Source organism: Pipra filicauda, unplaced genomic scaffold (assembly GCF_003945595.2).
Source record: "Pipra filicauda isolate LSUMZ 115617 unplaced genomic scaffold, ASM394559v2 scaffold266_size1643727_pilon, whole genome shotgun sequence".
Classification (NCBI taxonomy): Eukaryota; Metazoa; Chordata; class Aves; order Passeriformes; family Pipridae; genus Pipra; species Pipra filicauda.
Genome location: NW_024104383.1, coordinates 698,187 through 724,960, shown reverse-complemented (window position 1 = coordinate 724,960; position 26,774 = coordinate 698,187). Strand labels below are relative to the sequence as shown.

Here is a 26,774-nt window from a genome sequence, read left to right as displayed (position 1 = left end):
CATCTCAGAAGACTCTGATTCTGGGTGTTTGACTATTTCCTGCATTTGGGGGAGGTGGGGCAGGATATGGCAGGTGGTTTTGTGCCTCACATCAGGGAGGGGGTTGTATAGTAGCTGGAGAGGAAAGGCCAGGGGTTGCCTGCTGGTGACTCATGCAAACAAGAAGGTTCATTCTGAAGTGATTGCTGTTTCCTGCAGTCAGGGTCTGTTCCAGGCAAGACAGAAAGCACCATACCCTAAAGCCTACTGGCTTTTGTGCGAGTACCATGAAGGAATAGTTAGTCCTTCCCAAACTCAAATCTCAGAGGCAGTTTAGCACATTACCAAATGTGCTGGTTACCTTTCTGAGTCTGTCTGTACCCAAGCTGGGACCTGTGCTCCAGGCTTTAATTCTATATTCCTGAGATTTACTGAGGACAGAGAATCAGGTGTATTGATTAAAATCACAGATACTCAAATGCAATCCTGACCATAGGATTATTGCTACATTGATGTTTTCATACAGTTCAGATCTATAATAGCTATATCAGCATTGTTGGAATGGGCATGTTTTCCAGCCTCCTTAAAGCCTCTCCACCACCAGCAGGATATTATACACTGCTGGTTTTGTCATGTCCTTCTAATGTTGGTTCTCAATAAATAAAGTACCCTGAGGAGTTACAGTGTCTTGAACAAGCAGTACAACATCATCCTGGTACCCATAAAGCATTTGCAAGCAAAAAGCTCTGGACTGATGTGGCTCTGTGTGTAGCCTTGGGACCTGTTGCTGCAGGAGTTGTGCAGTGCTTCCAGGCACTCCCTCGAGACTGTGGACCCACAGCACTGTGCTTGTAACCATGGCCTAGCTTTGGGGGTTCATTTCAGTATGTGCTGAGAGCTGTGCTGTCAGTGCACCCTCCCCTTGGGTTGGATGGCACCTCCCCTGCTGTTGTAATCCTGCCCTAAAATGGGAGGACAGATGCTGTTGGCATCAAAGATCACATCAGTACCAGCGTGGGGCTATAAGGAAAGAACAGCACTGCTGGGGTAGAGCTGAAAGGAAACCAGCAGATGAGCTTTCTGTTCTTCAGCTGGAAACATGGCAGAAGCCCCTGCTGTAGAGTGGTTAATGTTTGGGGTGGGGAATGTCTGCTGGAGTGGTGGAGAGGCCTTCAGAAAGGCCTTACCCACCTTGCAGTAAATGGCTGAAGCCTCCACTCTGTGGTAATCCAAAGTATTTTGGTGTACTTCCTCACCTTCTGGAGGTACATGGTGCAACTGGGAGCCTGGGAGGGATTAGCACTGGCAGGAAGCTGAGCCTTTTCATTGGTACATAAATTCCCCAGCAGCCTTTGCATTGCCTCTGCTCATGGGACACTTTGGATGATGTGTGGATTGTTTGTTAACTCTCTCAGTGGTTGCATGTGTGGTTCCTGATGAGGAGAATGCAAGTACAGACCAATGATATGTGGAATCTCAGCAAGTTTTCAAATGTAATACATATTTCCTAAAATACTGTAGCATTTTCAAGAATATCTGAAAGCAAATTCTGGCAATTAAGACCTTTTTTTTTGTCACAGGACTCCTAAATCGCACAAAATCCTAGAAACTACTTTCAGGTGACATTTCTACTACTATTTTTAGTCAATATAGCATATGTAACGTGTTTAATATTTTGGCACTTTGATGGCTAAATATAGTAGATCTCTGAACGCAGTGCTTGGGCTTCCACAAAGAAACACTGTTCTAGAGACTGTGCTGCTGACACTGTTGTTACCCCTTTGTCACGTGACTGTGTTTTCCACTTGAGCAAAGTTGCACTTGTAGATTCTGATTGTTGTTCTGTAGAAACTGGAGCCCTGTCCCTGGTACCTGTGTGTGATACCAGGGATGTACAGGTTGTCCAAAGCTGCCTCCACATTTCAGCCATTGATTGTTTAAGAACACAGAACTCTAGTACGGACTTCATGGGTTTGATACTTAGAGAGTAGAGACACAATATGTGAGGACTCCCTCTTGCACTGTTGTGTTCTAGATCTGTGAGTCTTGAGTAATTTGTGACAAGGTAGAAATGTGATTTTGGGGGGTTTTTTTAGTTGCACTGAATGTACCGAGAGAGAACAGTTTATGTATACCAGTAAATGTCCACATTCACTGGAGTATTGGAGCATAATGTTGTGATGTTCAGGTTCTGGAGTCTTTGTGTTGGGTTCAAGTGCCTTGTTTTGAATTCTGATCACCTTTATTTCTTCTTCTAGAAGTCGAAGTGAGCCAGTGAGTGGGACATCAAAAGCAGTATGTAAAAACACAATCTCACACTTTTTTTCCTACACATTGCACTTAATTCTAAACAATGCAGCCTTTTATTAATTTGCCAAACATTAACTTAATATCTTTTCCAGTAAAACCTAGTGTATGTTGTAAATACATTGTATTTGATTCAGCATAGTAAAAACTGAGTAATGCCTTTACTTGCAGAGTTCTAATGTGAATATTGGTATTTGTGCCTAGCAATGCATTGTATTTCATATTGAATATGCCAGAATCTCTCCTGTATGACTCTGTGTTGTACAGATAATGTATGATCGTTTCAGATCCTGTAGGCTCGAGGTTTGCACACTGAACATGGTGCCATGTTCTACATCTGTCTGTCTATAGCTAGTGATATGTATGTTTGTATAGGTTGTTGTGTGCTTTTTGTTTCTTGCAATAAAAACTGTTTGGAGTGTATTTTTTGCCATTTTCACATTGTATCACTTAGCTTTTGTTTTTAAATACCTTTTTTTTGCTTAATGGTTTTTGAAAATGTTTATCAAAAACCACTGAGAAACCATTATTGTGAAACTTGGTGCTGTTCCTTACTTTTGACTTGGGGGTTCAAACAAATACCAAACCCAGCATATCCCAGACGTTTTGAGGACAGTTCTGTGCAGCTAAATGATTCCTTCTCATGTCCTTAAATACTTGGGTATTTGTTCCTGAAACTGTGTAATTGAAGTGATATTGTTTGGGCCCCTCTGAGTACAGAAATGTCTTTAATAGCCTGACGTGAATTTCGATATCCTTGCTACACAGAGTGGTATTCTAAAGTTCTGCATTTGATCTCTCCCCTTTATCTGGTGAAGCAGTTTAGTTCAACAGCAGTTTGTCTGCAAATGACAATATACAACACAAATTTTGACACCAGGTTAGAGCCTGGGGCGTTTGGGGGTGAAATCCCTGTCATTTTTCTTAACTTCTGCCTGCAGCACGTTTTTGGACCTGGGTAATTCTGAGGCTGGCTGCTGCTGTATTTCCCAAAGGTTAAGCCTTTCTTTAGTATACCACCACTTGGAATTCACATTTGGAAAAGGGCAGCATTTTCCTTCAGTTTTGCAAACACTGTTGTTGTGCTGCTAACGTACAAATCCCCCACGGAAATCCAGGTGATGGGGTAGATCTTGGTGTGCCACTTGGCCGGTACTGTGTGCAACTATGCCTTTCCAATAGTTCTTAGAGTACTGTTTGGTGGGGTTTATTTTTCATCTTTATTTTAAATATAACTGCTTCTCCTTCACTAGACTGGTGTGAGGCATTACACTAACCCTGGATCATTGGATCTGATCACTCGATCAGCCGTTAGGATCACTTAATCTAGAAATTCCTGAACTCTGGGGCTGTGTTCTGGGTAGAATAAAGCCTCTGGTCCCCATGGAAACAATCAACCTCAAATTGAAAATTTTGTGCGTAGATCTAAAATCAGTAAATGTGATATCTGTAATTCTATTGCTGATTGATTGGAATTCCTTTTTAGACACAAATGCCTCTGATTGTGAGTTTGAGTTAGTTGAACTGGCCCAGTGACCCTAGTAGTTAATGTAATGCATTTATGTAAACCACGTTTATAGTATTTGATCTAATTCAGATGGGGTTTTATTTCTTGAAAACAGTTCTTTTTCTTTTTGTTTACTAGCATGTGTATAAACACAAACCACATGTTCATAAATAAAGTTAACATTCTTTTAGCCTCGTGTGTTCCCTGGCATGTCTGTATTACATTGCTCAGTAGCATCTTACCATAAGCTAATGTAGATGTGTCAAAAAAGAGAAAAGGAAAAATCCCGGAGTGGGAGGGAAGACTTAGTGTGAGTGAGAAGTAATGGCAGGAAAGGCAAAGCAAAGCCATTCCTTGGTGTGCTCTGACTGTCCCTGGTTTGGGAGGGTGGAAGCCCTTGCATCCCTCTGTACAAGCCCTCCCTCTCTCTCACTGCAAAAGCCCAGCAGCCTCAGGAACTTCTGGGGCTGGAGACACAAATAGTTTGTTCTTAAAGCTAACTCAGGTCTTGTTCTGAAGCGTGGGGGTTTGTTTGCCTTTATTTTTTTTTTTAATACACCTATTTCTGCATGTATTTCAGAGTGGAACCGGGGTCTTGGTGTAGTAGGGGTAAATCACTGGAAATTTTGTCAATTATTGATGGACGGTAAAGCTGCAAAGTTAGAATCAGTTAAGATTTCTTTCTAAAGGATGCACAAAAGCTTATTTTTAATGTCTTCATTGTCTTATACCAGCTGTCATTCCACATGTGGAACTGTGCTGGTGTTAGCACAGCCAGAGCCAGAGTTTGGGCCTTTCTGCTGAACTGTCGGTGCTGCAGCCCATGCAGGGCTCTCGGGCTCCCTGTCCCTGCAGTGCAGGAGTGCAGGGCCATGCCCATTGCTGTAGCACTGTCAGGCACAGCTGGGAGCCTTCCTGCCTGAACTGGCAGTGTAGCCAAGCTCCAGGGTTTAGGAGAGCCCTGGAATTTCAGTGGAGCACTCCAGCAGTGCCATCAGCCTTTGCCTCCTCTCTTCTGTCCCCCTGCCCACTTGGCTTCGTGTTAGTTTTTGTCAGTCTGCTGCAGGAAATGGGAGTTAATACATTGGCTCTGGAGTTCAGGGTTCGGGGTCTGCTTTTTCTGGTTGTTCTTTTTTTTTCTCTAGTTCTTCTGCAGTGTTATCTTAGGGTTGCATACAAGTTCATGGAGATGTTGTTTCTACTTGACTGTTTTGAGGGACTGCCAGGAAATGCTTCAGTAGAAATTTAAAAGGAAAAAAAATAGGCAGAAATGTAGGACCATGGAAGGATGGCCATTGGGCAAATGCATTGAAGAGTACATTAATTATCTTTTTTTTGATGCTTTTGGTAACTGTTCAATATCACCTCTTTTAAGAAATTAGACTGTTGCCTGCAGGCCATATAATAACTGCTTCCTAAAAAAAAAAAATACAAGAACTAAGTAATAGTTTATTAACTGTTGTGCTTCAGTTTCTGGTCAGTACTAGACTGTTTAATGCTAGAGCTTTCCTAATTTTTTTTTTTTGCTTCTGAAAAGCCACAAAATATGGTTGTACCTGCCCTGAGAGAACACTGCTTTGCTTTTCCACATTTAAGAGAGGGGCATATGGAGCACGAGGCTTCAAAATGCTTGTCCAGACCTCCTTTTGAACAGGACTAGGTGCAAAGTGTTCTAGAGAGGAGAGGTGAATCTTCTGGTAAGACTTTCAGTGGAAATAAGGTCTCTTTGTCTCGATCTGGGTGATCCAAAGGCACACGTTTCAAGAGCTCTTTAGTCAGTAATACAGGAATATGTGCTATATGTGCTTTCCTGAAAACATAGAGGAGGAACAACTAACTGGAGTGAGGAATCATCTTCTGCGTGGAGATACTTTTTCTCAGAGTCTGCCAAAACTGCCCCCTTGAATTCTCCCACCACATTAGGTAGTAAAGGACAAGAGCTGTTTTAAGGAAAGGTTTTAATCTCTTTGCTGACCTGTTTAGTGACCTCTTGGAGAGCTACTCAGTTCACACTGAGAAATTTTATTCTACATTTTTCAGCAATTCAGATGTAATAAGCAGTGATTTGAGTATCTTTCTGGCACTGCTTTGCTGGTGTCAGGTTAAGTGCTGCTCGTGGCATGGTAGATTTCCATATATATATATTGGAGAAGATCAGAGTTGCCCTTTTTACTTGTGGGAAAACTGCCCTTCAGCACTAGTTCTCCATAAGCTCTGCAGTCTGTTCCTAGCTACTGGCCTGAGGACTCCACTCCTGAGAGCTGTTTCATAGCCAGCTGGGAGGAGAAAAATGGAGACAAAAACTCCAGGGTTGTGCTCTGAATCCATGTTTTCATCATCAAGTTTTGCACTTTCTTCTTTTGTTCATTTAACACTGGGCTGCTATTAAAGATCAGGTTTGATCTGACTGCAAGCAATAATTACATTCCCACACTTCCCAAACAGCTTTGGGTGGCAGGGCCTGTGGTCTAATAACGTACAGGTTTTTTCAGGTTTTATAGTCTACTCTGTCATTATAAACACCGTTATGTAAATTATTTACACAGGTTTTTTTCCAGGCAAAGTGACAGGTTACTTTTGTGGCTGCTGTTCTAGACTGGTTTACATTTGAGGTTATTTGGGTACTGACAGGAGGGGCAGAGTGTGTGTTCCAGGATTGCTGGGCCTGGCCTTCTTTCTGGCAGCTGCTGGGTTCACAAAAGCATCACTGTGTGCATTTATAATGATGAGACATTCACTGATTCATTTATAAACTACACTAATATTAAGTTACCCAAAGTGATGCTTCTTCCTCAGTTAAAATTATTTACTTTTTTAAAATCCTTTTTAGCTGAAAATTGGCAGATTCCTTTACCCTTTTGACAGGGATCCCTCTCTGAGATATTGTGACCAGCAGGGTTGGTTATTTTAATTTCTTCTCATAACTATGTAGACACTCTTAAGCCATTATAGATTTGGACTTTGTTTTGAATAAATACAAATTACACTGGGTTGGAGTTGCCTCTGGGTGACACTCAGGGGATATAGTGCAGACATTCAGACTATAGTAGAGGTTAACTGTGTAGAGGTAGAGGTTGTATAGTAGAGGTTGTTGTGTTTTGACTGTAGAACTTGAATATGTGTTTAATTTTTTGTGAACAGATTGATGACTCTTCTGCATCTATTTCTCTGGCCCAGCTTACTAAGGTATATATATATATATATATTCTTGTCAAATACTTTAAAAAGTGTTTGCTTCCTAGTTTTAAATTGATACTGTGATCTATAGTTGGATAACTGTTGTAATTGGAAGAAACCCTTTAATTTTTAATAACTTAAAGTATTTATTTTAATTTTAAATTTGTGTATATTTTGATACTATCCTGTAAAGAGTAGTTCCCAGTTTGGGAAGATAGAAGGGGAGTACCTTATCAGCCTCAGCATAATGTTGCAGTATTACTCATCCTCAAGACACAAAGAAGAAGCGCTTCAGAAGCCGTTTTACCGTTTTTCATACGTTTCATTAATTTTGCGTTGGAAACTAACCCAGTTTGTACAGAAGAATTTAATTGGCTGTAAGTTCCGGACATTCCAGGGGGGTTTGACCAGCCACAAGAGAAGCGGTTCTGTACCATGGACAATTGCATGGCCATTTTTGAATTCCTAGTCATAGTTACAGACCCATTCTCTGAATGCTGCACAATTCCATAAATTCTGGGATTTATACAGTGGACAACCCGATCTAATTTGTTTGAACGCAGACTGTGTAAATTGTGTAAATGTACCTCATTGTTTATAGGAATATACCAATGTGTATGTGTGGCATCTGAGCAGCTGTGACCTTTCGAAACTGTTGTAATGCCATGTTTTGCTCGGGAACTGCTTGCATTTTTGCTCACCAATGTGTAATTTGTCTGGGAAAGCACTAGTGACTGCACTGTGTGGACAGACGGGTGCTCAACCACCGGTCCCTAAAGCTACAGGCAGCAGAGCAGGCAGGGCCTGAGGCAGAGCAGCTGGTTCTTCATCCTCAGAATAAAGTTCATTTCCTGTAAAAAGAGATCTCTTCCCACTGGTAACTTTTTCCCTCTTCACTACAGAAATTAAATTGTGTACATTGACCAAAAAAGAAAAATTTTTATATATATATATATAGTTTGGAAGGGAGCCACCAAAAGCAATTGGTCCCCATTAGTGCTGTCCCTAAACATGTCCTCGGGTTTGTAACCTCATGTGAAGTTTTACTCTAAAATGTGCAAAGGTGTCCAAGGGGTGGGCGTACACATTTAAACTTTCGAGGAAATCTAAAATGCAGGAAGATGCCACCAAGCAGCTCAGCACTGTTGCTCCCTCTAACCACTCTAGTGCAGCCCGGCTCAGCACGGAGGCAATGTGTTAACAGTTCTCTGGTGATTATTACTATGTATGAAATGCCATATTTGAATTTTGGTCTATTCCTACTAATGTTTTGTGGCTTTTGGATGTGTTTTGTAAACTGTTTGGGTTCAAACAAATTAGTCAAGTATTATCTGTAAAGCTTTCTGTAACTGTTAATGGAAATGGTTTCATAGCTGGCGATCCGGATTCTGTTACTGTGGAGAAAAACTGTGTATATGAAACAACCATTTAATAAAATGTTGAAACTAGTTGGTTGCTTTTGTGAATGAATGATACAAAACCAAACCATGAGTGCTTGAGCTGAGTGATAGGTGCTTGAAGGCCCGAGTCATTGACAGTCACTCCCTTAGACCCTGCTTGTATCTGGACTAGTGTGTAATAAAAACATTTGAACAAAGACGACTTGAAAAATCAACTGCCTTCAGTAATTTGAAGATCTAGCTGTGCAGAAGGTTTATGTTACAATTTGTGTGTTAAAAGGACACAGTCAACTGGAGAAAACTGCAGGCTGTGTTTACTGTAGTTAAATCACTTCATAGGAGGAAGCTAGTAGGGGGGAACAGTTTGGGCTGCCTGCAGCTCCTGATGGAAAGAATCTTTTGCCTTGCTGAGGGACTGTAAAAGGCTTGAGTCCTTTTAATACTTCTGTGTCTGAAACTGAGTTGTGTGTCCTTTTAATGCAGCAAAATGTAAATAGTGCTACTTGCATCCATCTTAATTCCATGTCCAGTGGAGATCTTCTCCTGCCTATAGTCTGGAGCTTAAAAATCAGTTTGAAAATACTAGATATTGTAAGTTTTCTACAAGTAGCATCAGTCCTCTGAAGGAAATTGGATTGATTCTACAAGTCGTGCTGTAAGGTACAAACAGAGCCTAAGGTTTGAGTGCTCAGGAATGCTCTTTTCTAGTAGGTTCTTAGGCACATAAACATCATGTCATGGCGTAAGGACTCCCCAGAACATCTTCAGCACAAATGTTTGGTATAAGCAGCTGGTTTCATGCAAGCTCAGCTAGTGTAGTGCTGCTCTTTACAGGATTGGATGAGTGGTGTTGTCTTGGGCTGTGTGGGCTTAAATGTGTTTCTAATGTGTGTGTCAAATAATTACCTGTTGCACAGACTGCCAATCTGGCTGAAGCCAATGCTTCCGAGGAGGATAAAATAAAAGCTATGATGACACAGTCTGGCCATGAATATGATCCAGTCAAGTAAGTGTTGCTAATGTGAAACCTGTTCTTTGAAGTTGATCTAAAAATTTTAGAGATTTTTTTTTAACAAAAAAGACACATGCATTCCTTTTTGTTTTTTTCCCAAAAACCTTGTAGTTACATGAAGAAACCCGTGGGGCCACCTCCACCCTCCTACACGTGCTTTCGCTGTGGCAAACCTGGGCACTACATCAAGAACTGTCCGACCAACGGGGTAAGACTTGGGGGACGTGGGGGTTCTTCAGTTTTTAATTTTTTACCTTGAGAGTTAAATGCATGAATACTCACAGTAAGAATTGTTTCTTTTGGAGTGAAATACAGAGGTTACATGGCAGTGTTGCAAAGCCCTTTGGATTCAAGGGAAACCTAGAATTATAAATGTGAATTTTTCTTTTCACTAGGTCACAGGCATTAAGTATTTCCATAGATCTTTCTTTGTGAACTTCTGTGTGCAGTTTGATATATCTCAATATTATTGGACATTTTCCTGATTTTAACTCTCTTTTTATGACAGTTCACAATTTTTAGTATTTTGCCTAAAAACAAGATGTTTGTGTCCCCCATCTATTGGATATTTACACCTTTAATAACCCCATTCCCTAGTTGAACATTAATGCTGTTTAACATGGGTCAGTGACAGTGTGCATGAGAGATTAATTCAGCCTTCATTTATAGATTGTTTGTATAAGTTTATCCAAGCCCAGAATTCAGCTCCCTTTGAACTGCCCTTTGGAGGAGGAGCAGGTTTGGGGGATTTCACCCATAAGGAACCTGCAGTTAAAGCCAAAGAATATTGATGAGTTCAAAACATTGCTCCAGCCTCTGGAACATCCTGGCTGAATTCCTGTAGGGAAATGAGTATTTTAGTCCAACAACCCTTACACTCGGTCGGAGAAGAGGGTTAAAGGCTTTCGTGCTTAAAACAGTCATTGAAATCTTGTTTTCAGTGTGGGCCTTGAGATATGTCTGCATCTCTTAACAGGACAAAAATTTCGAGTCTGTTCCCAGAATTAAGAAAAGCACAGGAATTCCAAGAAGTTTTATGATGGAGGTGAAGGACCCCAACACAAAGGGTGCCATGCTGACCAACACTGGGAAATACGCGATCCCAACCATAGACGCGTAAGTGTGGGTTGGGTGGGCTGACCAGAGAGGGGGCAGGCAGCCGTGTGGAAGTGCCCGAGTGGCAGCACAGCCACACTGCCCAGTGCCTGGAGTTACAGGGGCAGTCACTGGGGCTCCAATTTCAAATGTGTGATGGTGGCTAACAGTAAAATAGGGGTCCCGCTGCTCACACCCCTGGGAGTTGGTTAAACACGGGGTGTGCTGAGAGACTGTTTCTGCAGCACATTTCAGCAGGGTTTGTAGTTGGGATCATTCTCTCTGGAAACTTGTTTTGCTTCTGGTTTGTGTTTCAAAGGCTTCATGCAAAATGTAACAAAACAGCTGTTGGACTGTGATTCCATCCCTCAGATTTTTATCAGATCTCACATGTGAAACAGGCTCAAGTTTTCTTTTTGCTATAAACTAAGAAAACACTTGTGTTTCCTGAGAATAATGACTGTTCTAAAGACACTTGGAAACCCTTCTGGTTTTGTCTCCTGGATGTCCTTTTGTGGAAGCTGTCACAGAGACTTCTTTCATTTAGAAAATGTAATTACTGGGAGACCAGCTTTATCCTGAGCCTCCAATTTACATTTACCCTCTGGCAAAGGAGAGCTGGGATTCATTTCACCTGAGATGAGCTGTCAAAATATTTTTCTAGTTTCAGCTGGTTTCTTAGTTGATCCAATGAATAGGAGAATGCTGCAGGAGGAGATTTGTTCCTACCTACCTCTTCTTGTTTGGGATTGTAGTTCAAACTAAACAACTGTGTTTAAGAAGGCTGATGGGGAGGGACAAGAATTCCGTAAATTATCTTTATTTGATAAAATCCAAAACTTGGAAGAGTTTCCTTTTGACTTTTTGTTTTGCTTTCCCCACCCTCCCTCCAGGGAAGCTTATGCTATAGGAAAGAAGGAGAAGCCTCCCTTCCTGCCCGAGGAGCCGTCCTCCTCCTCGGAAGAAGATGATCCTATTCCAGATGAGCTGTTGTGTCTCATTTGTAAGGATATAATGACGGATGCGGTTGTTATTCCCTGCTGTGGAAACAGTTACTGTGATGAATGTAAGTGTGAAAATGTCCCATTTGTTGATTCCAAACATTAAATTTGATCTTCTGAGAGCAGAAATAGGAGATAAGAAAATTGCTGTCTTAGTTCTGTTGAATATTTCAGTGTGTCCTGAACAGGAAAAGAATCTTCTCTTGTACAGGGGGTGAAAAAAAGGCAGAAAGCTTTTTTCCCTTCTTAGTATTTAGCTAAATCCTCTTTACCTGCAGAAGGATGAGGATGACAACAGTGCATATTAATGCAGGTGATTACAGTGTTAGATATAAAATGCATTTAGTTTGTCCACAGCCCTTTCCTTCACACAGCATTCCATCTCCAACTTCAGGGACTTACTGTGGTCTACAAAGAACAGAGATTGAGGCATTTCATCCACATTCTTCCCCAGAGCTGATTAAAACCTTCAGAACTCAAACCTGCTGGTGGTTTTTTGAAATGTGTTTTGTTCATTAATCTGGAATGACTTCTAGCTGCACTAGAGTGGAAAAAAGACCAGTTGAGATGTCATGCCCCAGTCTGCTCTGCATATTCACATATTGCCACAGTGAAATATCAAACCTATCATTATTTGCTGCATGCTAAAAGTTTTCCTAGAATTACAGAAGGGTTTGGGTTGGAAGGGACCTTAAAGCTCATCTTGTTCCAACCTCCCTACCATGGGCAGGGACACCTTCCACTAGACCAAGATGCTCCAATCCCTGTCCAACCTGACCTTGAACACTTCCAGGGAAGGGGCAGCCACAGCTTCTCTGGGCAACCTGTGCCAGTGCCAGTCTTTTTTAGTACTGAATGTTTATAACTTCATGCTCTCTGTTAAAGACCCTATTTCCCCATTAATCATGTGCTTGTTTTTATAATTGATGAGAACCAAAAAAATTTTCTTAGTTTGATTAAAAACTGTTTTAATGTTCTAATTATTTCCAGGTATCAGAACAGCATTGCTGGAGTCTGAGGAACACACATGCCCAACCTGCCATCAGACAGATGTTTCTCCTGATGCTTTAATCGCCAACAAGTTCCTGCGCCAGGTAATGCGGTGACTTTAGCGTGAACTCTTTGGTGGAAAAGTCTATTTGTAAAAAGCTGAAAGGGAAAAAAATGTGAATTTAGATCTCCTTAAGTGAGACTAAATTGAGTAAGGCTAAATTTATTTTTCTAATACATCATCTATTACAGAAGCCTACAGCTCGTTAGAGATAGTCTGTGAAATTAACTACACACTTTTGTGTAATGGGGTGGCCTCACTTTAAACTGGGTGTTAACACCAAAGCAGTTTAAATCCAGACACTCTGAGGTACCAGTCATTGATACCAGAGTTTAATGGGATGTGTTCATAGCTGAATGCTGATTGGGTTTATGATTAATAGCATTTACAGGAATACACAATGATTTTCCTCTAAGGAGGCTTTTGTTCGTATCTCTACTGCAAGTTCCTTATCACCTTTTCGTACATATTTTCCTACCTCCAGGCTGTGAACAACTTCAAAAATGAGACCGGCTACACGAAAAGGCTCCGTAAGATTCAGCAGCAGCAGCAGCAGCAGCAGCAGCAGCTGCCCCCCCCACCCCCTCCACCACCGCCGCCCCTCATGAGGCAAACGATAACGCGCAACCTGCAGCCGCTGATGCGCCCGGCCATGGCCAGGCAGCAGGATCCGCTCATGATCCCTCTGGCTTCCCTGGCTTCCCGCTCCGCCCTCTCATCCTTGGGCCCTGGGCCGTCCATGGCAGCTGGGCTGCCAGTGAATCCGTCTTCTGTGGTTGTCTCTGATCTCCCTCCAGCAGTGTCCCTCTCTCTCCGCGGGGAAAAGCCGGACGGACATTTTCGGTAAGGATATCTGGAGATCAACAGGAATTTAAAAGACACCAAAATGCTTAAGTTAGATTCTTCTTGAGCTTCTCAACCATCACCTTACGTATCAATAGTGACAACTCCATGTCCTTGTGGGAGTTGTGTTTTTCTTTTTACTTGGGATGAGGACACTTCGGCAAGTTGAACAGGAATGCAGGAATTTTCTTGGCAGTGTTTTTGTTTGGTTCCCTTACCAGTCATTCAGTACAGGTTTGCCCTGAAGGAGGGACTGTTTTTGATTTGAAATGACCAGCCATTCCTAAACTAGCCATTTAGTTCCATCATTCAGTACAGGTTTGCCCTGCAAGGAGGGACTGTCCTTCACTGCCACTGTCCAAGCTTTGCTCGGCCCCGGCAGATGAACCTCAGGACTAAAGGGTGGGCTCAGTTCAGCGCACACTGTGTCTCACCTAAAAAAATCCACTGCGCAGGCTGGAAGGGTTAATGACCTTTCCCAAAATCTTCGCTTGCGAAGACTGGCCAAAAAAAAAAGTTCCATCAGACCTTAGTGTCTCATTCATTTCTTTTTAGTACTGAAGAAATGCTATTTTTGTGCAAAAATCTGTGCCACTGTTTAGGGTTATATCCTTTAGCCTTGCTGCCTTGGATGCACAGAGCCAGCTGTGCTGTCAGTACAGGGACCACGATTCAGAGGAGCCTCTAAGGCAGCCTCAACTAGCATAGAAACATCTGATGGAATGTCAGTTCTTGCATCTTCCAAAGCTGAGACTGTGTGTGAGTTATACAGACTCTCATCCATTCAAGTGCAGCTTAATCAAATATTTTTCCAGAGAGCTTCCTCTCTGAATACCAGTATCCAAACAGACTCCTCAGCAGTGCTTCCTCTGGAGCCTGCCACCTTCACAGGTGTACATGTGGTGAAGGTTATTTTGGGATTTTCTTTCATTTACAGAAGTCAGCCTTTTCTCACCTTGGACTTTATATTTCGAAATGTATATTGTATTTCAGTTCAAAGCAGTGTTGGAATAACAAAACCGTGATTTTTGTAGCGATCCCGATGCTGTGTTGCCTCCTGCTCTGATGACCGCGGCTGAGCTTTCCAAATCCTCCCCTTTGTCAATCAGCAGTTTGTTGGAAGAGAAGGTAAATTTTATTTCAACACGTGCAATGATTCTTGTGTTGTAGTAGAGCTTATTTTGTAACTGTTTGCATTTATTCCCAAGGGCTATCAGGTTCCTGTACTGAGACAACCAGCGATACCAAGTCTTCTGGGCCCTCAAGGACAATCAATACCCACAACTGGTAAGAAATTAAAACTTTAGAATTTCTTCTAAAACATTATCTTCAAAGAAACTTATTGAGAAATTTTTCTTCTTCCTATATCCACTGCAACAGGTCATCCAATGAGAGCTGGTGCACTTCGCAGGCCAGGCTGGGAACTGTAAGTATTCAACAGAAATTCAATATATTACTAGTTGTAACCTGATAAATTAGTCTGTAACACATCACTTAAACAACAGCTGATTTATAATGAAATAATAGTTGTAGAGAATACAAGTAATAATTAATTTTCAAGTGGCTTAATTTAAATCGGCTTTAACAAAGGGGATCTGTGCTTTACAGTAAGATTATTTAAAAATAAAACTCCAGTACATAATTGAAAAGAAGACTCTGAATAATGAACACTTTTTGAGGAAACCATAATTACATATAAAAATTAAACATAATTAAAAGATCGAATGGAAAGCTGCCCTTTTGATTACTGGCTGAATAAGGCTGAAGAAATAGATTTCCCAGTAGAAATCAGCCTCCAACATTCTTTCTTTAAAAACTTGATATTGATTGAGCAAATTATTGAAAAGTTGAGGCTGTTATTTTATGACACTTCTGTATTTCTTCAGTTCAGTCATCTCAAAGGGCCAAGCTGCTTTCTCACATTGGAGAAAGGAGCCTGTTTAGTTGGTATTGCAGTGTCAAGATAGTCCTTCATGTATTATACATTTGTTACAGCCAGATTGTAAGGGTCATTGTGTTTATAAAGTCTTAAAGATAAATCAAAACAAAATCCAAGATCCATTCCCCAGATTATCTAAAATCTCTAACTCAGTAAGCAAGAAAATAACAATTCAACAACAGCAACAGGCCAAATACATCATGAGGCAGGAGCACAGGAAGCATGAGCAGGAGAGGTTAGGAGAGGTTTGAGAGGTGAGTTAATCCCACACAGCGCTTGGAAGCTCAGGAGTGTGGAGCACGAAGTGTATCCAGGAGGGACAGAGGAGCAGTGGGCACTTGGCTTGTGGGAGATGGGGGTCTCGTGGCAGCCTCATCCACAGCCCCAAAGCTGAGTAAGGAGAGGAGGCTGAGGGAACTGCTGGGGCGAGGCTGTGGAAGGCAAGTCCAGGACTGCAGAACTGAGTGTAGTCTGAAGTGAACAGAGAGCCGGAGACCAGTGAGAACCAGGAGAGCTCCCGCCGTGCTGCCGCTTCGCTTTCCTCTGTACGCTCAGGGCAGGCTGTGACAAACAGTGACACATGTTTTTGGGTTTCTTTAAAGTTCAAATCGAGGACGCCCGCACAGTGACCGTGCCCAAAGGACTCAGGCCCCATCACTGCCAGCATCAGCACCAGTCTTTGTGCCTGTGCCTCCACCTCCCTTGTATCCTCCACCACCCCATGCACTTCCTCTTCCTCCGGGGGTACCACCACCACAGTTTCCTCCTCAGTTTCCACCTGGGCAGCCTCCATCCGCTGGGTACACTGTCCCCCCTCCCGGATATCCCCCAGCTCCTGCAAACATGTCATCAGCTTGGGTCCCAACAGCAGTGCCAGCGGCTCATTCAAACACCATCCCAACGACACAAGCACCTCCTCTCTCTAGGGAGGAGTTTTACAGAGAGCAGCGGAGGCTTAAAGAGGAGTAAGTATTTGGCTCGCTAACGTTGCCTTGTTTTCATGTCTGTGTCGGGGGAGCGTGTTGGACTGCAGTTACACTAAAGTGCATCTGACCTAAGAAAAAGTGACATAGTGTTTCTTCCAATATATTTTTCATTGCAGATGGTAAATATGCAAAGCTAAACCAAGATAAATGTAATTCTAAAACTTTTCCTAAAACTTGTAGGAACTGTTTTTGCTTAAATAGGATGTTCACCTTTTGCATTGCATGCAGTAAACATTTTCTCATATTGGCCATGTTTTGTTTCTTGATGTCTTTTGTAATAAAGGTCAAACTATAATTGTAATAAAGGTCAAACTTATTTTAACAGGGAAAAGAAAAAGTCCAAACTTGATGAGTTTACAAATGATTTTGCTAAGGAATTGATGGAATATAAAAAGATTCAAAAGGAGCGTAGGCGTTCGTTTTCCAGGTAACTGCTTTACATGTCCGTAATGGAGAAGCAGATTGTCTAGAGGAATCAGGGGGAGTTCCACTCCACCTCCCTGTCGTTAGATGGATTGGATGATTAAAGAATGAGCAGTGACAGGAGTGTCATATGCAGTTATTGGCTCCAGTGTGGCAGAGATTGCAGGTGACTGAGTTAGCATTGGGCAGCAGGTGCTGAGGAGCGTTGAAGGGTCTCTCTGTCTGAGGTGTCTGCAGTGACATCCTTCACTGCCTGACAGCCCTGAGGAGGCCAGGGATGGAATAGCTGTAAGGGCTGTATTTTCTGTGTCTCCCTGTCCTGATTGTAACCAGCCCCTCAAGCACTTTGGAGGAGATAGGTGAGAGAAATCATCCTCATTTCCACTTTTGTCTGTCTCGTGTGGATACACGAGAGATTTGAACCTGGACTGCAAACTGGGGGCTTTCACTAGTAGTTTGTTGACATTGTTACATTTTCCTTGGGAATTAAAAGCTCAGACTTGTTTGTAAGGAAATCTGAAATTGGTGAGGGACTTGGAGAGGATGAATGATGCTAATGAACATACGCAGAATCTTGAGAAATGGTTCTTTAAAAAATAGCGAAAGAAAAACTTGTGAAGGAAAACCTGAGAGTAGCTGCTGTTTTCTGTCCCCAGAAGTCCCTTGGGCAGGAGTCCGAGTAGCTGTTTGCACTGATGTCAGGAGCTGTGCCAGAGTCATGGCACTGGGGCATTGACTAGAGGCTGAGGTTAGAAGCCTTTAGATAGGGTTTTTCTTGCAGTGTGGTCACTCACCTTGGTTAGAGCTGGAGGCACGTGCAGGATTTTGCTGGCACACCTGACAATGTGGATTCCATAGGCCTGTCTGTACCTTTGCAGTACCAGGATTGTGCATCCTGTCCAAATTCCCAGAAAAGAGTGAAGTTAACTAGCTGTTGTTTTAACATTGGGCTTTGCTGTCTTCAGGATAAGTGGTGGTTTCTCGATGTTTGGTTCTGCACTGTAGCTACTCAGACTAGCTCTTTTTGCATCTTACTGCAACAAAAATGATTTGCACTGCATGTGGTTGCCGAGTAGTGACAAATGTGTGTGTTCCCGTACCAGTAGAGGCCAGTGTAACCACCTGAAATCCATCCGTAGCTCTGGTAGCTCATGCGATAGAGTGAGTGGAAGTAGACCTACCCTTCTGTGTGTTCTGACACTAACAAAGCAGCAGCTGTTCTGTCTTGTGAGCAGAAACTTTTACATGTTATCAAGTTCTTCAATTTGCAGTAGCTTTATGTCAGCAGCTGAAAGAAGCTTTGACATAAGCATGTGGAGAGGAAAGAAAAAAATAAGTGTGGGAGGAAAAGAATTGGGGAGAATGACTGTTTGGAATTAACTTCTTTTTTTTTTCTTTTTTTGTGTTGTGTTTTTTTAAGGTCCAAGTCTCCCTATAGTGCTTCATCTTACTCTAGAAGCTCGTACACCTACTCGAAGTCCCGCTCAGGTTCCTCCCGCTCTCGCTCCTACTCGCGCTCCTTTAGCCGTTCCCATTCCCGTTCCTACTCGCGGTCGCCGCCGTATCAGAGAAGAGGCAAAGGGAAGAGCCGGAACTACCGCTCCAGGTCCCGGTCCCACGGGTACCACCGCTCGCGGTCACGCTCCCCCCCGTACCGGCGATACCACTCCCGCTCCCGCTCTCCGGTGTTCAGAGGCCAGTCTCCCACCAAACGGACTGTCCCGCAGGGGGACGCGGAGCGGGAGTACTTCAACCGCTACCGAGAAGTCCCCCCGTACGACATGAAGGCTTACTATGGTCGCTCTGTGGACTTCAGAGACCCGTTTGAGAAGGAGAGATACAGAGAGTGGGAGAGGAACTACAGAGAGTGGTATGAGAAGTTCTACAAGGGCTATGCCGTGGGCGCTCAGCCACGGCCTCCGGTGAACAGAGAGAACTTCTCTCCAGAAAGGTTTGGCCCACCTGGGACCAGACGAGAGAATTCACCATATGCTCGGGGACGGAGGGAGGAGTATGCTGCTGGGCAGAGCCACAGAAATCGTAATATTGCTGGAAACTACCCTGAAAAGCCTGGGAGAGAGAGCCACGGCATCAAAGATCCTACAAAATCGAAAGAGAAGGAGGTGGAAAATCCACTGGGAGATGGCAAAGGCAATAAACATAAAAAACACCGAAAGAGAAGAAAAGGGGATGAGAATGAAGGATTTCCTGATGCTGAGCTGTTAGAAGGGGCGAGAAAACCAAGAGAGCCAGTTCCTACAGAAGATGCTAAAGCAGACTCTCTGTTCATGCTGCCGAGCAGGGATGATGCCACCCCTGTGAGGGATGAGCCCATGGAAGCGGATTCTATTGCTTTCAAACCGGTGTCTGAAAAGGAGAAAAAAGAGAAGGATAAGCCAAAAGCAAAGATCGAGAAGACAAAGCGGAAAGTAGAAGTGGCGGCTGCTCCAAAGAAAGACAACGTGGTAAAACCAGCTAAAGCTTCCCAGGAGAAGGTGGACCCCGATCGTGAAAAATCACCTCGAACAGAACCACCCACGAAAAAACTGAAGGAGGAGCTGCCAAAGACAGACGGTGTTAAAACCTCTTCATCTCAGAAGGATGAAAAAGCTCTCGGTACCCCACGGAAGGTTCACCCCAAAGTGGCAAAGGATCACCCAGAAACCAGACCAGCCAAGGAGGAGAAGGCAAAGAAAGAGCATCCAAAAGAAGCCAAGTCAGAGAAGCCCTCCAGCAAGGAGGACAAGTCAAAAAAACCTGCTGAGAAGAGCAAAACTTCCGATGCCAAAACTGAGAAAAGAAAAAGAAAAACAGAGGAAAAGGTTGATAAAGAACACGAAGCCGCTTCCACAAAAGCCTCTAAACCTGAAACTGCGGAATCGAAAACATCACCCAAAGGGAAGGGTGAGCCCGAGGGGGAGAAAGGAGAGCGAACACCAGAGAAGGATAAAGCTGCTTTTCTTAACAACCCCTCCAAAAAGATTAAACTTAACCGAGAAACTGGAAAAAAGATTGTGAGTGGAGAAAATGTGCCACCTGGAAAAGAAGCTGTGGAGAAACCTGAGCCCAGCAGCAGCAAAGTTAAACCAGAAAAGGCAAAGGGAAAAGCGAGAAGGAAGGTGACAACAGCTGATGGAGCGAGCTCGACTCTTGTAGATTACACCAGGTACCTCAGCAGTGCCTTTCCTTTGCTTTCCTTCCTACTCTCCCCTCCAAAAAAAAGTATAGAATTCTTTATGGTGTCTAATGAACAGCTAAATCCATGCTAAACAAGGGAATAATCTGTGATCTTCCGTGTGAAACTGTACTCAGGTCAAACTCACATGTTATCAAGGAAAACAAGCAGTTTGTACTGCGCAGGAAGCCAGTAGGGTTAGTTCATTGGTGATGCAAACTCCAAACAGTTAATACATTTGTTGGAGACTTAAGATAGCGTCTTGGGTTTTAAAATGTCTGTTTTTCTAAGGAAGAACACTGGGACATGAGGATAAAACTTTGACTGTCCGTACCTCTGCATAATTTCTTGCTTTCATGTGGAAACAAGAATGGATATCTAATTTATCTGCCATTAGGAGAAATAGGACATGAAGGAATTACGAGATCAGACAGTCCTCAATCTGATAATCTTGTGTCTTTGTTAATTGAATATATAGTAGCAAGATACGAAATTAATTGATTGCTCGTAATCTCAGCTAGTGGACTCAGCCTTTCTCTTCTCTCTTCCCTTAATTGAACATCTTTTGGAAAAATGATGAGAATTTAGAATTGAAACATGAGCCAGTTTATAAAATGTTCGCAAAGCTGGCTGTAGGTGCATCCTGTTACTAATGTCCATGTTTTTCCTCCCAGCACGAGTTCTACTGGGGGAAGCCCCGTCAGGAAGCCCGAGGAGAAGCCAGACACCAAACGAACTGTCATTAAGACCCTGGAGGAGTATAACAACGACATAACAGCCCCTGCTGAGGATGTCATTATCATGATCCAGGTCCCCCAGTCCAAGTGGGATAAAGATGACTTCGAATCTGAAGAGGAAGACATCAAAACCACCCCCCAGGTGCCCCCAGCTGTAGGAAAACCCACCAGTGTTATCAGACCCGTGAGTGCGAAGACACCAAACCCCCTCAAACACACTGAAAAGGAAATGGAGCCTCTGGAGAAAATACAGAAAGCTGTGAAAGAGGCCAGTTATGAAAGTGCCCAGCATGATGCCAAGAGTTCCAAAAGTTCCGTGTCGAGTGAAAAAGGCAAAACCAAAGACCGGGATCATTCTTTGTCAGACAAGGACACTTCTGAGAAGAGGAAGAGCAGTGTTCAGCCAGAAAAAGAGCACTCAGAACGTGTGGCTGAACAAGGAAATGGAAAAACCATTTCTCAGTCTTCCAAAGATGGCAGATGTTCGGAGAAACACGACAGTGGCCGTGGCTCAGCTGTGAAGGACTTCACTCCCAGCCGGGACAAGAAGTCTGACCACGATGGCAACAGGGAACATTCGAGTTCCAAGCGCAGGGATGAGAAGAGCGAATCGGCGCGGAGGAAGGACTCCCCGTCCCGAACCAGAGACTCCACAGCAGCGCAGAAGAGCAAAGCGAGGGAGGAGCGCGCGGAGCCGCCCAAGAAGGGCCCCGCAGAGCCCAAGCGCAGCGGCTACAGCCCCCCCCGGGAACGCAAGCCCACGGAGCACAAAGCTGTGCACGACTCCAAACGGCCCGAGGAACACAAACCGCCGGAGAAAAACCCTTGCAAGGAGAAGGAGAAAGAGAAGCATGTACCAGAAGTCAAGAACAATAAGGAGAAAGAGCCAGGTGGGAATAAACCACCCATGAAACAGGAATCGCCGGAAGCAAAGCCAGAGAAGGAGGCGGTGGCGGGGCAGGGCGCGGCGAAGCCGAAGCCCCCCGTGAGCAGCAGCAGCAGCGCCGCCCGCCTCTCGTCCGACCTCACCCGCGAGACCGACGAGGCCGCCTTTGTGCCCGACTACAACGAGAGCGACAGCGAGAGCAACATGTCTGCCAAGGAGGAGGAGGCTGCAGGGAAAACGCCTAAAGAAGCGAAAGAAAAGGCTGTGGAGAAGGCGAAAGAGGAAGCTGCAGCCCCGGCTCCCCCCGAGCAGCCGGAGGCCGGCAGGAGCCAGAGCCAGAGCAGCCCCAGCGTGAGCCGCAGCCGCAGCCACAGCCCCTCCGAGAGCCAGACCCGGAGCCACAGCAGCAGTGCCAGCTCAGGGGAGAGTCAGGACAGCAAGAAAAAGAAAAAGAAGAAGGAGAAGAAGAAGCACAAGAAGCACAAGAAACATAAGAAGCATAAGAAACACATGGGAAACGAACCAGAATTGGAAAAGAGCCAAAAACACAAACACAAGAAGAAAAAATCGAAGAAGAGCAAAGATAAAGAGAAAGACGACCAAAAAGTGAAATCTGTCACAACATAAACCGACAGATAATGAAAAAATGACTTAATTCCTAAGTCATCTGTATTAATTTTGTTAAAATGTAAACGACTTCAAGCGTTGTAAATAATGACATGAAAGACCCTGTGCTGCACTTAAAATATTGCTGCTTGATTATTTGATTTTTACATCAGAGCTTTATAAAAGTGAACATTTTGTACAGAATTGTGAGTTGTGACCATGTAACATGAAAGGTTTTCCTGGGGCATCTTCTTTTTAACCACCATTAATTAGTTTGGGTGGAGTTTACTGTACTGTGAAGAATTTCACATTTGGGTTTTTTTTAATTGCCTGGCAGAAGCAGCTGGTACCAGTTACCAAATACCGGCAGATAATTTGCAGAATCCATTACAGCCCTGTTATGTCACTTTTTGATTACAATAAAGAAGTTTTCAGTAAATGACCCAATGTGGTGAGATTTCCAGTGAGAGCTGAACACAAGCAAGGAACATCCCAACCCTTCCCATCCCTGGGAGTGTCCAAGGCCAGGTTGGGTGGGGTTTGAAGCAACCTGATTGAGCGGAAGGTGTCCCTGCCCATGGCAGGGGGAAACCATTTCAGGATTCTAACAGTAGTGCCAGAGAAAAAGCTTGCTGGGAGCTAATGTGTGAGAAAACTTATCAAAGGCGGTAATTTTGGAAAGACTGGTGGGACCTTAAATGTCCTGCCCTGGTGGAGGCTGGGGAGGTGCTGGGGGAGGTGTGCTGCATCCACGTGCCAAGGAGCCAGGAGTTTGTGGGGTGGAAGGCAGGCTGTGACCCCAAAACTGCAGTCCCTCTTACAGCTGGCACTGACTGCTTGAGGTAACATTGCACACAAAGCTATTGTGTGGATGCCTTGTTCTGGTTTGTTCAGAAAGCTGTTGTCCTTTGGGGTTGGAACTGGATGTTCTTCTAGGTTCCTTCCAGCGCAAACCAATCCAGGATTTGCCAGCAAACATTTGCACACAGGGGTTAAGCTCCCTGTAATTGTATTTTCTCTCCTGAGAGATAAAATAGGTGGTTGTGTGTTAACCAGAACTTTTTGGATACAGTGGTGGCACCTGACAGGCCTGACTCCTCTGTGCCATGTGGGGATCAGAAGGGGTTTGGCAGGACAGGAAAGCCTGGAAAGACAGGATCCTGCTGTGAGCAGTGGCAGGAGAGCTAGAAAATGGAAATTGAATTAGCTGGATAATTTTAAGATACAATTTTAAGGAAGAGGGGGCAGTGGGGGGTGTGGCTCAGCTGGGTGGGGGAATGGGTGTCATTAAGGGCACGACATCCCAGTGACGGCCCTTGGCCGCGGGCTTTGCCCCGGAGTTTGGTGTGGAAGTGCTGGGCGTGGAAGCAGCATTTCCTGGTGGAAGCAGCATTTCCTGCTGGCAGGAAGTGTCACCGGGCAGAGGTGCCATCCTGGAGCAGAGTGGCACAGAAATGGTGAAATGGGGACATTGATCCTGGTTCTCCCTGGGGGCGACCGTCACCTGGGGCATCCCGGGCCAGGAATGGAGCATCCTGAAAGGTAAAAGGCGAGCACACCAGGACCCTGCTGGGTATCACCCCTGGGACTGACCCCCACTGGGTATCACCCCCGGGACTGACCCCCACTGGGTATCACCCCCGGGACTGACCCCCACTGGGTATCACCCCCGGGACTGACCCCCACTGGGTATCACCCCCGGGACTGACCCCCACTGGGTATCACCCCCGGGACTGACCCCCACTGGGTATCACCCCCGGGACTGACCCCCACTGGGTATCACCCCCGGGACTGACCCCCACTGGGTATCACCCCCGGGACTTCGCGCCTTTCCATGTCAGGCATTCCGGGTGTATTGCAGGTGTTTGCTACCTAAGGAAAAGCAGGTTTTCAGTTCAGCTGCTCCCATTTTTGCTTCCCAGAACCCAAAAGCATGGGTGGGTGATGGCGTTAGAGGTGCTGAGCTGGGGTTCATGTGGGGCAGGGAACTGGAATCACCCATGGGAGCACCAGCCCTGTTGGAGAACAGGGAGAGCAGCCCCGGAGTCTCCCTTGGCACAGTCTGTGCTGGGGGGAATGAGGCTGGAAAACAGGATTGATTTTGCACTTCTCTGTGTGCATGTTTTGGGCTAATGAAACTGAAAATTTGGGAATCGGGACGGGATTCTCACGTGAGCTGGCATATGTGAAGTGCTTTATTGCTGAGATTCAAATTGGTGAGTAAACTTCCACTGAAGTCAAATTTTGAACTTTTTTTTTAAATAGCTCCATAAACCCAAGCAAAATAGTGTATTTTTATATAACCTTGTGCTGGAAGCTGTTGTCAAAGTCTGTCCTAATGCCCAGTTCAAGCTGTTGAGGTGTTGGAAAGGTTTCGTGGTGTCAACTGTGCTCTGCCTCAGCCTGGAGCTGCCGGTGTTTGCCTGAGGACAGCAGGCAGAGTAGTTTTCTTGGGTGTAAATGTCTTTCATTTGCCCTCCCTGGTGTATAATTTCAGAGTCAATTTCAATTAAAAGTGAAATGTTTTGATGATTCCCAGCCTTATTTTAATTCCCCTCTGTGTAGAATATGCTGTAAATTGATAAAGCTTAAAATCAGGCACTGCAAAGGCAGCTGCCACATCCAGAGGGGCACCAGGTTATAAATAATGGGCTCGCTTTGTCCAAAATCTGCCTTTGGGGCTGCATTTGCTCAAGATTTGGTGACTCTCCAGGCATTTATGTGTAGCCCATGCTGGGGGTTACACCATATCCCCAGTGTCCCGGCCTGCTGGCAGTGCAGGTGCCCTGGTAGATGGTCACAGTCTGTAGTGGATGGTGGCACCTTTCTGGACCTGTCACGGCTGTGTTAGTGCCCACAACAGTGGAATAACACCTACTTGTGCCATGCCAGGCTCCTCTGGGCAGCAGTGGCACTGGGAGGGTTTTGGAGGAGGTGGAAGGTGCTGTGTGGAGGACGGGGTGCCTGGCAGGACTCCAGGGGAACCGGGCACGGTGCTGCCCCGCTGATATCAGCGCTGGGCACGAGGGGCGAACGCACTCACTGCCGAGCCCATGACCCGGTTTCGCTCCCCACGCAGCGAGGGCTTGGCTCACAAAGCCCTAATCCAGTGCCAGTCCCGTGCCAGGCTGCCGGCAGAGCCCACCCCAGCAGGTGCCTCCAAGCAGGCTCTCCTCCTCCTCCTCCTCCTCCATGGAAATGCCCCTGGAACATCAGCCAACGCCCGTGTCTTCGAGAGGTAAGTGAAAGTTGAACAGTTGGCAATGCTGCACTGAGGGGCGGAATTCCTCTGCTTTCATTTTTGTCAGCTCTGCTCTCGTGTGTCCTGGGCTGGGGCGGTGGGAGGCGGAGGGGGCAGCTCCAGCCGAGCACCCCCCAACCCATCACCCTCTGTGGGGCCGGGGCAGGACGAGGCTTCGCAGGCATTTGTCCATCCCCTGTGTGTGTCTGTGTGTGTGTCTGTGTCTGTGTGTATGCGTGTGTCTGTGTGTGTGCATGCGTGTCTTTGTGTGTGTGTCTGTGTGTGTGTCTGTGTGTGTGTCTGTGTGTGTGTCTGTGTGTGTGTCTGTGTGTGTGTATGCGTGTGTGTGTGTGTCTCTGCGTCTCTGCGCACACTGGGTTTCTGTTGCCCTTTTGTGAGTGAAATGGCTGTTTGGTAGCAGCAAGCAAGGGCTCCTTGCCAAGTTGCCTAATTAAGATTAAGCATATGCAGATTCGCTTGTTTTCAGCTAATGACAGCTGCAAACAGTTATTTGTCGGGCTCACTGGCTCTGGGGTGGTGACAGGAGGCCGGCGAGGACTCTGTGATCTGGCACCGCGGCCGTGGGCGTGAGCAGCATCGGCCTCCTGGGGCTGCTGGGGCTCAACCCTTGGTGCTCCCCAAAGGATTGAGCAGGTCAGCCCTGCCCAGGGCCTGTTGGGGCTCATCCCATGCCCCCAGTGCTCCCCAAGGGACCACACAGATCAGCCCTGCCCTGGCATCCTTGGCATGGCCCCCAGCTCCTTGAGTTGGGAGCTGCCAGAGGGGGGATTGTTTTGTTTTGGTTTGTTTTCAGAGTTGCCAGCAGCACAGACATCGTGATGTTTTCACAGAAAAACAAATAGAGATGTGTGCAAACGTGGGTGACGTTTGTGGTTCCCCAGCCAGCAGCCTTCAGCCATGCTCTGCCAGATGAGAACCAAAGCAGAAATGGAGGCGGGAACTCCCTGCCTGCAGCCCTGCCCCGAGGGCACCTGGCAGCTCTCCAGATTCCTGGGCTTCCTAAGGATGCTCTCAAAAAGAGCATGGTTTCGTTGGTTTTGTCATTATTGTGATTTTGCTGATGGAAGGAGAGCCTTGCCCAGCACGGGATGCCAGAGCTGATGAAACGCTCTGTGCTGCAGGTGAACACACTGCACCTTGTTTTAAGGACGCAGGGAAATGAGGACATGGGGGGAAAATAGTCACTGTGGAGATATAATTAAGTCCTGTTTGACACACATCCTGCTGGCGAGCCGTGCCCTGGGCCTGGGTTGTTCTCGTGTGTCCCCTGCCCCCGCAGCCCCGCGGGGGTGGATGCACCGGGTCTGGATTCAGAGGATTTGGGGATCCCTCCCTGGCCGTTTGGCCGAGTCCTGTACATCCCTCCTGGCTGTTTCTAACACGGGGCA

At 45.3% G+C, this 26,774-nt stretch overlaps 1 protein-coding gene across 6 annotated transcripts in view; it reads left to right on the top strand.

The window, feature by feature from the left end:
- RBBP6 (RB binding protein 6, ubiquitin ligase) overlaps positions 1-22,566 on the top strand; it is a 29,175-nt gene extending 6,609 nt beyond the window's left edge. The window contains exons 3-18 of one of the 6 annotated variants that reach the window (XM_027736082.2): positions 1,560-1,598; positions 2,238-2,274; positions 6,935-6,979; positions 9,288-9,376; positions 9,494-9,590; positions 10,359-10,498; positions 11,371-11,543; positions 12,469-12,572; positions 13,014-13,372; positions 14,407-14,500; positions 14,581-14,659; positions 14,753-14,798; positions 15,914-16,276; positions 16,623-16,724; positions 18,141-19,886; positions 20,570-22,566. In XM_027736082.2, the coding sequence (XP_027591883.2) occupies positions 1,560-1,598; positions 2,238-2,274; positions 6,935-6,979; positions 9,288-9,376; positions 9,494-9,590; positions 10,359-10,498; positions 11,371-11,543; positions 12,469-12,572; positions 13,014-13,372; positions 14,407-14,500; positions 14,581-14,659; positions 14,753-14,798; positions 15,914-16,276; positions 16,623-16,724; positions 18,141-19,886; positions 20,570-22,145 (5,089 nt within the window). In that variant the 3' untranslated portion in view covers positions 22,146-22,566. The remainder of the gene's footprint in view (positions 1-1,559; positions 1,599-2,237; positions 2,275-6,934; positions 6,980-9,287; positions 9,377-9,493; positions 9,591-10,358; positions 10,499-11,370; positions 11,544-12,468; positions 12,573-13,013; positions 13,373-14,406; positions 14,501-14,580; positions 14,660-14,752; positions 14,799-15,913; positions 16,277-16,622; positions 16,725-18,140; positions 19,887-20,569) is intronic. The other 5 variants (XM_027736083.2, XM_027736085.2, XM_027736084.2 and 2 more) reach the window with 5 other exon arrangements.
- The last annotated feature ends 4,208 nt before the right edge of the window (positions 22,567-26,774 follow it).